Here is a 14873-nt window from a genome sequence, read left to right as displayed (position 1 = left end):
ATAAGTGCATATACGCACACTTATATGTTGGTGGGTATAAAACATTTAACACATTGATGTCTGAACTAAATAAAGGACATTTGGGATCATATTTGGATCACCTTAAAGTGAACAAAAAATAGATCTTACATTTGAAACAAATAAAATACACAAATAAAAATAATCAAAGAAATAAATCAACTTTAGGGTGGTACAGATTTATGGGGTTCAGTTTGAGTTACTTTATCTTTGTCTTTAAAAATCCCCCTTCATGCAGCCTTACAAGCTGAAAATATTTTCTGTTTTCTTGATTTTAGTCTGCATCATATTGAACTAACAGAAGCCTGGAGTAACCCGATTTGAATTTTAAGCTGTATCACAGCCTCACTTGACACAGATTTCTGATTGGTTGATCACGGTGGGAGGGAAAACTCTGTGGTTGACGTCACCAACGGGCCGGAATCTGCAAGCGGGAGAAGTGCAGAGAACGAGAGACTTTTGACGACCGTTTGTCGTATTTTTTCTGCGTTTTAACAATCCGTGGGATGAATCTCCAACATTTTTTTTGCTTGTCTGGAAAAGATTCAAATAAAATCTTTGAAGTTTGCACGGTAAGTTTGCGATTTCTTTCCTCCAACTCTGAACTCAGTTGAATGCTAAAGGTGTTTAAGCTAGCTCTGCCAGTAATGCAGACGTCTGGGCTACTCGCGGTGGCTTTGGCTGTATAAGTAATTATTAAATTTTATAAAGGTTTACTTGTGCTTTTTGTAATAAAAAATAGAGACATTGAAGAGTTATTTGCAGTGCAGAGTTTACAGGAATGAGCCTCGATATTTTTCCAAACGCGTGAGTGCTAAGTAACTGTTGGAAGACATTTTGCTCTTCAGTTAAGGGTCTGCAGGGTTCATCCCATTCACAGTGTGACGACACCACAGACCATTTCCATTATTGCAAACTTCAAAATGTGCAGTTTCACTGTATGTTCAATTTTTACGCTGTATAAGCTTTTATCTTGTTTAAAATATCATCTTCTTGCAGACGTTTGGCCTGGCATGTCATCTTTTGAAACTGGTTATGGACATGTGTTTAAATAAAGTCATCATTAACTGCTCACATGTCTAGAAAGCATAATCTGAAAATTTAAGTATGCATATTAGGGAAACATGTTCTCAGCCCTCTGTCAGTGGAGGAGATGTTTAGAGAGTACAGATGTAGCTAAGCCAACAAATGTCAACACTGATATGTACGAGGATTTTAGTGAATCATAAATCATATTTAAAAACCTTTCCAGATCTTACTTTGTGCTGTATAAAATGTGTGTACATCATGTTTTTTTCCCCCTCTCTGCTTCAAGGTGATCTAAATTCTACACGTGAAAATGAGTGAATCAGAACCCATGTTCCTCCACACTGCCATTATGGAGGTCCTACCAGAGCCACACGACATCCTGGAAGAACACTTGCAGTCCATTGGAATAAATGGAGTTGTATGACGATCTACGATTCATAGAAGAGGCTGACTTGCTGCCAGCTTTGAGACCTGTTCAAGCCCGGATACGTCTTGCTTTTTGGAAATTGAAATGTGAGTGTCAAACATTACAAATGAGTTTTTGTAATGCACGGAAGTGGATATGAATATGAATGGTAACACACTGACAGTACAGTATAAACTTAATACACTTATACTGTTTGTTTGTTTTTTGTTGCAGACCAAACGCCAGAGAACAGCACATCGTCATCTGTTGAGACCTCACCAACACAATCATCATCACTTTTGTTATAGTCACCGAGAAGTTTGTCATCCACATCTTCCAGAAGCCAAGGACTGTACATACATTGACTGGGAGGACAGCTTTGAAATTCCATGGAGTAAGTTTTCTGAGGAATTTGTGCAGAGGGGAAAGAGACCTGGCCCAAGACTAAGGAAGGAAATGGTTTGCACTCTTTTTGCAGAAATGATGAAAGCAAGACGTTTTTCCAAACTCTAAAAGGCTGCAGATGATGCAGGGAGAGCAGAGTGGCTGCTAGTAAGAGATGAGATGTTAAAGAGATGCGCTTTCTTCTGCTCTGCTACTTTAATGAGGAGGATGCCATGTTCTTGTAGAAGATGCAGACGAGGTCCAGCTGCAGCAGGTGCCGTTGACTCCAACTGTTATTAGTTTCCAGTGTTAAATTATTCTAAAGGTTTTGTCTTTGTACACTGTACATGAGTGACATGTTTACTTTATCCATTGTTCTGTCTTTAGGACAGTCTTGCTTTTCCCCAAGGAGGTTCATGCTTATTTGGAACCGCTCCATCGTACACAACAACATTGCAGCACTGTGCCTGATGTTCAGAAGCTACTTCTGCTTTAACAGTCATTATCCAACTGAGCTGGCTTCAACCCTGGAGTTTCTGCAAAGGTACATATTCATGAGTGCTGTCATGCGATTCATTTTTGGGTGTGGTTAGTTAATCATGACCTGCAGTTAATTATTCTAATTAATCTTTTATTAATCTAACTCAGGGCTGCTCATCCCTGGTCCTTGAGATCTACCAGCCTGCTTGTTTTCCAACTCTCCCCGAATTGCTTGATGCTGATTAGCTGGACCAGGTGTGTTCATCCAGTCAGAATGTGGAGACGTCTGGTTGAGCTGATCAACAGCTAGCAGGGCTTGGAGATCTAGAAAACAGGCAGGGGGATAGATCCCAAGGACCAGGAATGAGCAGCCCTGGCTAACCTAAAATTTAGCTTTGAAAATCCTTATTTTGGGGTAATTTGATTTAAATAGCAAGATTGTGTCACATTAAAAGAAATAAAATACAATTTAAAGGGTGGCTTTATGAAGTTTTCTAAGTATAACAGACTTTTTTCCAATCTTTACTTTTGTACCACTAAGGGATAATTCTTCAGTCTCAAACAGAACAAAGACCTAAGCCAAAGTGCTCTACTTTAAAAAACTAATGGAAATATTCTGAACAATCCAAAAAATATTGACCACAAAATTCTTAATCATAGCATAATATATATTCGTTGAAATATCTTATTCCACAGTTTGCCGTCTGACACGATCAGCCCTCAGCGTCCCAATTAGGACAAGGGTATTATTTTTCCCTTAAGAGCCAACCATGCAAAATGTGACTTTTGATAATTTCTTAAATGTTTGATCTGGACTGTATCATGAAAAATGAAATGAAACAGATTTGAACCTTATTTGTTAAATAGTTAATGCCCATAGTATGCTGCATTTCAATTCTTTTAACTGAAACAGATGTCCTCTCTAGCGACGTGTGGCTGCTTTTAGGGATGACAGAAACGTAATCTTATGGTAGCATTATGCAGCTGCTTTTATAAAACTACAGTTTGCTTCTAGCTTGAAGTGTTATCTTTGTTTATGTGCGGTCTATTATCAATTTACTCATGCCAGATTTTAATGTTCTTGTCTTACAGCTGATGTCCTAAGATGTGCCACTCTACCTGGTTGGGAACAAATTGAAGAGGCCAAGCTCAAGAAAGCCTTTGTCAGCAAATGTAGGGCAGAGCAGGTTCTAAGGCCACTGCTATGATCTACAGTATGCGGACTGGTTTCTCTTCCATCTTTTTTCTTATTTTTAATCTTAATTTGGTTCTCAAATTGGTTCATGGATTTGATAGTCTGCAAGTTTCAGAGAATGTTTTTATGTTTGTTTTTATAATGTTGTTTTTTTTCAGTGTGTTGTTTAAAATCTGGAAGTATTCATGACCAGCATGTCAACCAGATTGAGTATGCCACGGTTCATGTACTTAATGCATTTAATATTTTAGAAACTGTCTAATACTGCTACCACAATTCAAATACTGTACTGATGATGGTGCTGCCCAAATAAAGTGTAAAGCATTTACATTTCTAGTATTGTTTTTACTGTTACTGTATATCAGTGGTCTCCCATCCTGGTCCTTGAAGGTCACTGTTCTGGATGTTTTAGCTGTTTTCCTGCTCCAACAGATCTGCTGCAGTGGTTGAATTGCCTCCTCAAGTTCTGCAGGAGGTGGTTAATCACCTGTTGATTCACATCTGGGGAGCAAAGAAACATCTAAACCCTGCAGGATGGTGGCCCTTGAGGACCAGGATTGGCGACCATTGCTATAAAAATAAATTCTCTTTTCTTTCTCAAATATATCTCAAATATCATTCTCATTAACGGCTTTGGTTAGACATTCAAGAGAAATGATTAAGACATGAAAGAGACATCAGACAGACAACGATGAGATCTCTTTTAGGACTCATTCTTCTCAGATTTGTCTCATGAGCGTCTTAGGTTCGTCTCTCCCACTTCTTAATTATTGCTCAAACCGTTATCTCAACTCAACCTCATTTGTCTCAGTGATGTCTTTTCTCATTATAGCTTAACTCTTGCTCCTAAGGGACCCTTAGGAGCAAGAGTTAAGAAGCATATGATCACAGAATGATACGAATATGAGACGCTCAAACTGATCTCAAGAGACGAGATCAAGCAACATATGAGCAACAGATTTTTCCTATGGGCCAGTACTATGAATCAAATTTTATATTTTTTGCCAAACACGATTCAAATGCTTTCAATTAAATTTTATTGATCATTGTAATATTTAAAAGGACGAAAAAAAATTGACAATAATTGCAAGTTGTTTTTCCTGAAAATCTTTAAGGTTAATTTTGACAATTACCAAATAAATAACAGATGTGATGTAAGCATTTTTACCCATACAAACACCATTTGAAAAAAAAGCCTGTTACAGAAGCAGGAACTATGCACTTAACGTCAAATTACAGATAAATGGGTTTAGTGGTTAATGCATCCATGAAAAAAATCTATATATATATATATATATACTGTATATATAAGATTAAAAAACAGATGTAATCTAAAAAATGCAAAAATAAAACATAATTTGCTGCCTTCTTGCTTAATTATGAATCTAACTTTTCAAAACCAGGTGTTGGTGATGCATGCAAATCACCTTTAACTTTATCAAGCAACATGAAAATATAACCACAGTATATGTAGATAAGCATTTTGTTTATTTTTGTACCAAAAAAAAAACTGTACTATGAAGCCTTAACAGCAAACTTTGTCACGTAAACACCAACTATGAAGTATTTATGAAAGGCATTTGAGTATTTACCAATTCATCTGAGCAAATCCAAACATCCATCTGTCCTTATATTAACAAATATGAATTCAGGGGGAAGAAGAGTTTTAACAGGCTGATGTAATATCTGTATGGAGTCTGATGACGACAACTCATATAATTAGATATAAATATTTACTACAAATTCATTCTATTTTAATATTTGAGGAACCTAAGAATACATAAATTGCCTAAACTCCAATTTTCCCCCAACCTATGACCAGGATTTAGACATAGGCAAAGTTCAGGTATGTTGGCCCTTACCTTCAAATGAGGAAATGGGCTCCAGGATGCCAAACTGCTTGAGAACAGCCATGAAAAGAATGACGACCACTCCGATGGCCAGCAGCTCCATGTCTTGGATGCCCATGATTTTCAAGTTACTTGGGGGATCTTAGTCTCACAGTTCAGACCCCTGCGGGGGTGAACAACCGAGACCCCTGAGAGCCAGAGTCTCACAAGGTTGAGTCAAAAAGAGTTTTTAAAAGTGGTGAGCTTCAGGACATGAGCCTTCAGGCTCAAAAAGAAGCACGAGAAACGGGCCATCCAGGTGGAAGACGGCTGAACACCTGGATGGTGTTAAAGTGAAAAATAGGCAGAAATCGATAGAAATGGAAAAACTCCCGTGAACCCGCCAGGGAAAATAGAGTCTGGATGATGAGCCTTTTTTTTCAAAGTGCAGTAAAAATCACCTTATAGTTTTTTTTTCCCAGAGCAAATGGGAGCCTCTTTATTAGCTACTTTCAATCCTCACTTCACACTTTCTGCTGAAACATTCTACTTTAGTGTCATATAAAAATATATAACAAAGGAAAAGCAGAAATGATGACCTGGTGTCCATTTTCATACTGTGGATCCCACTGCAGGGGGGGAACTGCACCTTTAAAAGCCAACAAACATGGCAACACAAAGAACAAACCACCTCAATGTGAGCAATAACCACTTATCACAGCTTTAAAAAAGTGAACAAGAATTGAGAACAACTACAGTTGGGAACATCCGCCACTAGAAGATGACATGTTGCTCCTCGATGTCCACACAAAATAAATGAGCAGACAGAAAACTGTTGACTGATCATCCCAATTTGTTTTGGTGTATTTCTTCTACGGAGCCCTGCAATCCTCAGGGAAGTCCTACTGATTTTACTCGACAGTCCTCAGCTTATGTTTTTTGTCCGACTATTCAGATATGAAAACTGAGCAAGGAGGGAAATCCTGAGAGGCTGCGAGGATCTGTGAGAAACATCCTACCCTGATGTTCTTCTCTTCTTCCTTTTATCCCCGCCTGCATGTATTTCCAGCTCCTCTTTTGGTTTGGTCAGCAGTCCCGCTGAGCTTTGAGACTGAAGTGCGTTCTCCACCTGAGGCGGCTCACCCATGCCCTTCTCCTGGTCTGTGTGGACTCCCCCACACTCCTCCTCCTTCACCTTTTTTCTGCTTGATCTGCATCAAACTGCTTAACCCCTCCTCCTCCTCTGGCCCTTTTCCTCTCCTCTCTCGTAACTTTGGCCCATCATGTCCGTGACGCTCCTTTCTGTCTCCCGTCCCACTAAATCCAACAACGCTTCTGCATTAAAAGAAAACACTGGAGGACACGAGGAAAGGAAAATAACAATTCCAGTCAACAAATCAATAAAAGATGCTAATGCTTAAAGCTTCGTGTTATGAAAGTTTGAATGTTTTGATTTAAATGGTTTTAAGAGTTTTTTCTTCACCTTTTTAGTGGTCAAATTAAGTCTAGCAAACCTGTTTTCCAAAAAGAATAATTTAAGTGTCAAATATTTAACCATAATATTTGCTTCAAAAGTAAAGCTATAAATGTTTAAGCTACCTTACACTTTATTCTAGAAAAGCTCTAGAAATTAGCATTTTTGAGCACAGAACACGCTGCAAAGGAATCATAGAAGGTTTTTTTAGTAGTTAAAAGTTATGAAGATATATTGTTAATATGTTTATTTTGAGAATATTTATAACTTTTTTAATTTTTATACTCTCTAGCCTTTCAGAATTTGTTGGGTTTTTTATTGCTTCTTCGACAGGAAATACAACATTTGCCTTTGCTTCGATGCATTTCGTGTTCAAAGTAAGAAACCCGACTTCACTGCTACTTCTGTCTTTAATATCAAATAAATATGCAGAAAAGTCCAGAACTTGATGTTGAAGTGGAGCTAAAGTGATACAAAGCTAATTCCTTCAGCTTTGTTAGAGAATAACAACATTAAAGCAACAACTGAACACATCCTGCATTCAGGCCCTCCTGTCTCTGTGAAACGCAAACTGTAACAGCAGTGTTTATATTCCTAAAACAGTGGACCCATTCAAAGTAATTTTATCCTCTAAAATGTTTATCCACTCTGATGACTATCGTTTTTCCCCCCTGAACCCACCCAGGTTTTGTGAACACCTTTTCTGAAGGTGATGGTAAAAAAATCAGCCGAATAACACAAACTTGGCAACTCTAACTAATTTTATATAGTAATATACATTTTTTTCTATGTGTGAATGCTTAATCTATAATAATAATAATAATAATAATAACAATCCAGTCAGGAAAACTGAACTCAGTTACAATCTAAAAGTTGAGTTATTAAAAAAGGAAAAAAATAAATATGATCACGTTTTTTTTTCTCTGTCAATATTAACACCTCTATGTTATCATAGCTTAAAAACCCGCTCTTTTAAACAACAAAATAGAACCTAAATGGAGACCACCAGGTAAAACTGACATGTTCAAAGAATGTGGGCCATATGCCGCCAGAATTCAAATTTCCACCGGCTCGCAGGCGCCTGTCAGAAAATCAATTATTTATTATTTCTGGTTTTCAAATATGAAATTCACTTAAATTTGGGCAAAAACATTTTTAGATATGTTCTGTTTTAAGTGAAGGACTGAAAAGTATCCAATAGCAATGACATTTTAGTTAAACAGCTCATTTGCATTTAATGTTATTTTAAGGGTTCAAAGAATTCTGGTCACTTTTTACCTCGACAAATCTGGCCCTCTATGAAAAAAGTTTGAACACCTCTGAGGTAGGCAGAACTAAAAAACAAATGAAATGACCAGAAAACTTTCAGGTATTTGTAAGAATTATTTTATACATGTTGAACAAAATGCTCACATTGATTAATGAAGTATAGTGCAATATCAATAATTTGGTAGAAAATATTCCATTTTTTTAACTGAATGCATTTACAGAGTATTTTCCTTGACCCACTGCATCATTGTGTTCAGCTCTGACAAATATGAGTTTGTGTTAAGCAGGTCAGAAGAAGAAAACTGATGGATCAGCCGTTCTAAAAGAAACAGAATATGTGAATTTGTGTTAATTGACTTGGTAGAAGACGTCGATGAGAAACCCAAGTAAGAAAGATCAATAACTTCATTTTCCCATATTTCTTTTACACTCTGCAAAAAGTGTGTATTAAAAACATCCATCTCTCCAGGCATAGAGTTTATTCTCAATAAAAGTCACATTTTAGAAGCATACATTTGATCTGTTTTAGTCAAATGTCAACTTTCTGTTTACTCTCTGCTTCCATTCATTCTTCTGGATATTTATACTGTCCAGCATGTGTGGCTTTTGTTGTGCGTCTGTGTTTTTCATCTGCAAAGCCATTAGAACACTAACAGGGTTTTAAAAGGTGCTCTGTGCTGACACGGCAGTCTGCAAACGGAAAAGCGCCCAGACGCTTTGCTCTCAAACACATCAGCAAAGACCTTGACTGACGGGAAGACCCACTCGGTCAACACCTCAGCCTCCAGAGCGCCACAGCATTCCTCCTTGAATCAAATCTGTTATCCTTTTTTTTTTTTTTTTTTAGAAATCATCTGATCCTGAGTGTTTAGAACACCACAATAAAACTGATCATTTAAGATTTTCTTAAGCATTTGTGAGATCATTATTATAAATTGCCCAAGAGTCAGTACTAAGTAAAAAAAAAAGTAACAAATGTAACGTTTTTGGGGAAGACTGGCCTAAACCTGCGGAGCCTACCTGAGCGATGGTACCTGGCTGCGCTGTGACCGCAGTGAGAGAGGCAGCTGGGTCGTGAGAGGCGCCTCCTGGCCTCCACGGAAAGAGCTGCCATCATAGCTCCCATCATGCAGCTGTGCTGTCACAAGAGATCCGACAGGTTCAACGAGGTGGGGCGCTTTACACGGTCAATGTGAAAGCTTGATTAGATGTACAAATGTTAAAAACGGAAGATCTGAAATGAGAGCGACGAGAGGAACGTGAAGGTCTGAGCCTCACGGAGCAGAACAGAGAAGTGCTGACAGGTGTGGGTCAGAGCTCCACAGTTTGTGTGTCTGTGTGTGTCTTTGTGTGTTCAGGACAGCATTTGTGAATCCGTTTGAGTTTGTGACACCGGTGTGAGAGACAGAAGATGAAAAAGAGCCGGGGATCAAACAGGACTCTGGAGCTTTTTGACCTTTCACTCCCCACACCTCCACACGCCTTTCTTCTTCTGTCTGTCCCACCCCTTTTCTCCCCCCTGATCAGTGCGGACGTCACTGGAACTCCTACATACACACGCCATCAAATTTACTAAAACAACAGGTTTGGCTTTACATTGACAATTTCCTGCATTTGGTACATTTTGCAACCTCTCCTGTTAGTTTTTGGATCAAAATTGCCCTAACTATAAACACTAAGCAATATTTTTAATTATATGTTTCATATATTATATGTCAGGGAGCAAAAATAAACATTCATCACTCCAATTTTAGTTTTTAGACAAAAAGGGAACATTTATTGGTTATTTTCAAGTATTAAGCACTCCGTTTTGTTATTTGATAATAACCAATAAAAACTAATTTTTTCAAATTCAAATTCAAATTAATTTTATTTATGAAGCACTTTTCATGTCAAACAGACAGCTCAAGGTGCTTTCCATAAAAACAAACAAGTACACAGTATAACCAATCCCCACACATGTAATAAAATAATTAAATAAGCCCCTCATAACAAAATACACAAAAACAAGCACAAGTAAAAGAGAAATGACAGAGCTAAAGAAAAGAGAACCCAGAAGGTGCCGTCCACCCTGTCCTCCTTTGGCCGGGGTGTCAGCATCTATGCAGCACAAGCACAACTCATCCCCAGCACCCCCAGCATCACATTCTGTGTGATGTGGAATAATCATTTGTTCAAAAGTGTATTATATCTTTTTTAAGATAATCAATAAGAGCTTTACCTTTGTTATTTGGTAAATGCCATGTACTGAAAACGTGTTAATACTTTAAACAGATGTTAAGAACCGGATTATGACAACTATGTTAAAGAAATGATCATTCATTCATTCATTCATTCATTCATCTTCTTTACCGTTTTTCCCTTTCGGGGTCACGGGGTTGCCGAAGCCTATCCCGGCCACTTGTGCGGGATAGGCAAATGATCATATATGAGGTATTCATAAATTCGATTCAAGCAAACAACAAATTTGATTGGACAATCATTACATTCAATGGATTCAGTGACAAACTTGTGTAATGTGTGTATACGTGCAAATGTGTCTATTTATGATTTAAAACAATTATGTCAAAAACATATCTTGATTTTCATTTATTCATTTCCTGATCGATTTATAACTTAATATCTCAAATAGACTTGATATATCAGATTTTTATTTTATTGTCTTTTTTCCCCCCTTTTTTAAATGGCTTTCAATCAATCAATCAATCAATCAATCAATCAATCAATCAATCAATCAATCAATCAATCAATCAATCAATCAATCAATCAATCAATCAATCAATCAATCAATCAAAACACACAGAGGTTATTAATCAATGCAGCACATGTAAAACTTTTTTAAGAAAAATGTATTTTAACTGTCATCATGGTGCTCTATAAAACTACACATAGCAATATTTGCTTTTACTTTTGGGTAAAATCGAATACAACTTTATTGATTTTAAAAAGGGTAACTGACTTAAAATGTTATTTTTAATGATATCCTAACAGCATAATGACCTCTTTTTTGTTTTTTTACTACATACACGCACAGGAACTAACAGCCTGCAGTGAGACCTTCAAACATCATCGAGACCACACCAGAAACAAGCATGCTTGATTAAATGATCCCATATTTACAACAAATAAGTTAAATTTAGAAAATAACCACTAGAATTATTACTTAAAACACAAGAAAAATTTCTGATCTCTTTTTTCTTTAACTCTCCTGGGAGTTTCATAAGCCATTGTTGTTGTTTACAAGTAAATGGATGCTCATGTTAAAGTAATTATTGTACATTAGCAGGGAGAAAACGTCTGAGAATTCTGCGATGAAAATAAGCAAAAACTATACACTTTAACACTAGATTTTAAACTAAAAGTAACATACAGTCATTTTATTAAATCATATTATTTTTAATTGTTATTCATTTTGTTTTGTGTGTGTTAATTTTACAGATTTTTTTAATGTAATGCTCAACTTGTTTCTGTTTGGGTTGTGTCAATCAAAACAGCATTTGCAACCTTTTTTATGTTGGCTGTTATACCATCTTCATCCACTTAGGGGCGCTGTTCATCATCATGCTTGAAGCTGTAAAGGCTGCTTACTTTCATTCATGAAGACAGTAGAGACTGTGCAGAGATAACACTTAAATTTCAAATGAAAAGTCTTTTTCTTGTTTCTATCCTTCCTTGAAACTGTTTTTGTCAGCTTCGATGAACAACTTGCTTCCGTTATCTACGTCCAGACTAAAAGCTGAAGCTGATGTGGTTCTTGGCTCACTGCAGCTCCTTAATTGGAAGAGAGGGTGAGAAAGAAGAGCAGAGGACAGACTTGCCTCCAATCAATGATGAACAGAAGGACAAAGCGGTTATTAAAAGCAGTTAATTTGATGCAAATCTGAATGTCAGTCATCTGTTTTATTTTAGAAACTAAGTGCCATCGATTGAAAGACAAATAAAGTTTGGTCTCAATCTTTAAATTTAATTAATTAATTAATTTTAACAGAAATATTTAGTTTTACATAAACTGTGTTTCGATCTCTGAGCCCTCTTGTTTTAAAGCAGACCCACTGGTTTCCTTTAAACAAAAAAATATCACATTTTACACATTTAACTCTTTCTATCTATAACTATAACTCTTAGCAGAATGTTTTTTTTAAATCCACCAAAAACTACAGAATTCCCCACCTTTTAACATTTGGACTAATTGAAAAGCCCCAAATGTCCTAAGAAGATACTGAAAGGAGTTGATTCAGTAGTTGGGAGACATTCTAAAAAAAAAAGACAAATTGCATTGCTGCTAATTAGGAGGTTAAATTGATGCTTTTTATGTAAAATGCCTGCCAAAAACTATTCTGTCCAAGGAAACTGCAATGAACTTAACGGAAAAATTTAAAGCAAAAACTTAATTTATGGGATAAAATCATGTGTTTCCAGTCAACGCAGGTAAACTTCTTTAACCCTTGTGCTATCCTAGGCACTTTAACGTGGGGAGTTGGGTCATCTAGACCCACTAGACTGTGCACTGAACCTTTTTTCTTCAATGATTTGTGATCTTCGCTGGTGTCCATGGATTACATGAAATCTTTCCACCTTTATCCACCTTTGTCATGGTAGGGAGAACACATCAATGTAAGGGTGGGGTCATCTAAGATAGCACAAGGGTTAAGTAAGAACAACAGTCCTCCTTTCACCTCACTGGCAAATCTCAAAAGTGTCAAAGTTCTGATATCGAAACCCCCCAAAATTGTATCCAAATATTCTGAATTTGCAGACAAAAAGTTTCTTCTAATTCTTTTATCAAACCCTTCATTACTTTCTCGCAATCCAACATAAGCCTTCTCTCTGTAGATTTAGTTCAGTCTTCTTGGTGATGGGATAGTCAGAGAATATTTTTACATTTTTGAAAGATTATTGAAATTATTCTAAAAGCAAATGTCCACAAAATGTGACCAAATGTTGAAGGTTTTACTCCACAAACGTTCGATTTTCAAGTATTTTTGGACAAATGATTTTCCCAACATCATGCGTCACCATGGCAACAAGTGTGCCTAATGCATACCCATAGATTTTAATACTGACATAGCTGTAGTTGTGGCATTTTTTTTGTCTTCTTAGGCGAGTTTTTTTTGTTTTTACTCTGAACTAAGCTTTTAATTGTTGCAAAAAAGAAGCAGTTTAAGTGCTTCGCAGAGCTGCTACAGTGTGTGGATTTAGTGGATTCACTCTGACATCTTTTTATAACACATTCTATGGTAGAACCCGCCATCAAACTGTTTTTTTTAATCATCATAGAAAATGTTCAATAAAAAATTTAATAATAACCTGTTCTACTTACAGACTCATGAACAAATAATTACAGAGCTGAACTGAAATGTTCAGGAAGTTAAACTTTTTTTTAGGTGAAGTTGACACAGAACCCGGGGACGTGCAGGCCGGATAGCTGCCGACCCTTCCCACCCTGGACATTCCCTACTGAAACTACTCCCTTCAGGCAGGAGGCTAAGGTCCATCAGGACCAGAACCTCCAGACACAAGAACAGTTTCTTTCCCTCTGCAGTCAGACTCTTAAACGCCCTGTAACCCCCCCCTAAATTTCACGTCAATGTCCAACCAGTCACCAGCCCACTACCTGCACCTTGAACATTCTCAGTTGCACTGTTTTGACACTCCTTGCACTACTGACTCTATTTATATTTTTTGTTATGTCCATTGTGTAAAAATTTTGTTGCTTACTGTTCTTCTGTTTTATGTTGCACATTTGCACCGAAACAAATTCCTACTCTGTGTAGCTACACAGAATATGGCAATAAAAACCTCTTGAATCTTGAATCTTGAATCTTGAAATTAATTTAGGAGTAGAAGACCCTGAAGTGTGGATCCCTGCACTATAGTTCTGTGACAGAACGGGGAACGTAACACAACACCGTAGAGCCACTAATGGTATCCAGAGGCTGAGTTTTCCTGTTCCCACTTGGATTCTGCATAGCAACAGTGACATTTCAGACCAAAGAGCCAAAGATAGTCGACGAGAAAATGTTTTTCTTTAAATTTCCCCCAAAAACATCAAATCTCGAAGTAACAAAATCTCACCTTGCATTGCCACTTTAAAGAGACACTCGAAGGACAGCAACAGGGTCGCAGAGAGGTGAAAATAACTGCTAAAAGCTTCTTCCACTTACAGCAGCAGCCATAAGAAATTAGCAGGTCACTGGAAGAGCATGGACGGCCATTACTGCCAGCAAGGGGGAGCTCCTTCAGTGTGAATGCAGAAAGGAATTAGAGGAGGGACCTTTATTGAACTTTACTCCCAGAAGTCACTGGTTTTCTTTCAAAAATAGTCGCAATATTTTAAACTAACCAGCTATCTTTCTTTCATTAAGTACATGCCTTTATTATAGAACATGTATAAAATTACTGCCATAAAAACAAAAGCAATTATGTATAAGAAGAATCGCAAAGAACAGAAATATTCAAAGCAGAAACTTCATTTAAGGAATAAAATGTTGTGACTCAAAGTTATTGCTGAAGACACACAAAGTCTATCATTGTGGACAAGTTTGTTTAAGAAAACAGGACACTAAGAAGCATGAATCAATGAGGAAATACCTTCAGCCCAGTGATATGTCTGCCATATTTACATATGGCAGACATATTTCCAACCAACACAACTTACATTTTTGCTTCAAATCTAGTTTGTGTGAACAGAAGAAAAATGTTAGAATCTACAGATGTGACATTTGGAGATTTTATTTAATCTGCATGACTAAAACCCTGACTTTTTTTATTTGAGGATTAGAAATGAAA

The 14873-nt window shown here is 37.0% G+C and overlaps 1 protein-coding gene and 1 long non-coding RNA gene across 9 annotated transcripts in view; one reads left to right on the top strand and one right to left on the bottom strand.

Annotated features, from left to right (window-relative positions):
• The window catches only part of kcnip3b (Kv channel interacting protein 3b, calsenilin), a 63284-nt gene that overhangs the window by 13889 nt on the left and 34522 nt on the right, over positions 1-14873 (bottom strand). Inside the window, exon 1 of one of the 8 annotated variants that reach the window (XM_020705769.3) lies at positions 9105-9304. The exons of 5 other annotated variants lie outside the window; for them this stretch is intronic. In XM_020705769.3, the coding sequence (XP_020561428.1) occupies positions 9105-9213 (109 nt within the window). In that variant the 5' untranslated portion in view covers positions 9214-9304. Of the gene's footprint in view, positions 1-5374; positions 5598-6360; positions 6505-9104; positions 9305-14873 lie in introns of those variants that run through there. 2 more of the 8 variants (XM_078953214.1, XM_023958283.2) reach the window with 2 other exon arrangements.
• Positions 415-3840, top strand: LOC111947879 (uncharacterized). Its single transcript, XR_002873833.2, has 6 exons — positions 415-590; positions 1334-1560; positions 1688-1847; positions 1932-2111; positions 2225-2381; positions 3410-3840. It is a non-coding gene; the product is annotated as an uncharacterized LOC111947879 (long non-coding RNA).

The sequence above is a fragment of the Oryzias latipes genome, chromosome 9 (assembly GCF_053564925.1).
Source record: "Oryzias latipes strain Hd-rR chromosome 9, Olatipes_Hd-rR_3.1".
NCBI classification, from domain to species: Eukaryota; Metazoa; Chordata; class Actinopteri; order Beloniformes; family Adrianichthyidae; genus Oryzias; species Oryzias latipes.
This window is presented reverse-complemented; position numbering and strand designations above follow the sequence as displayed.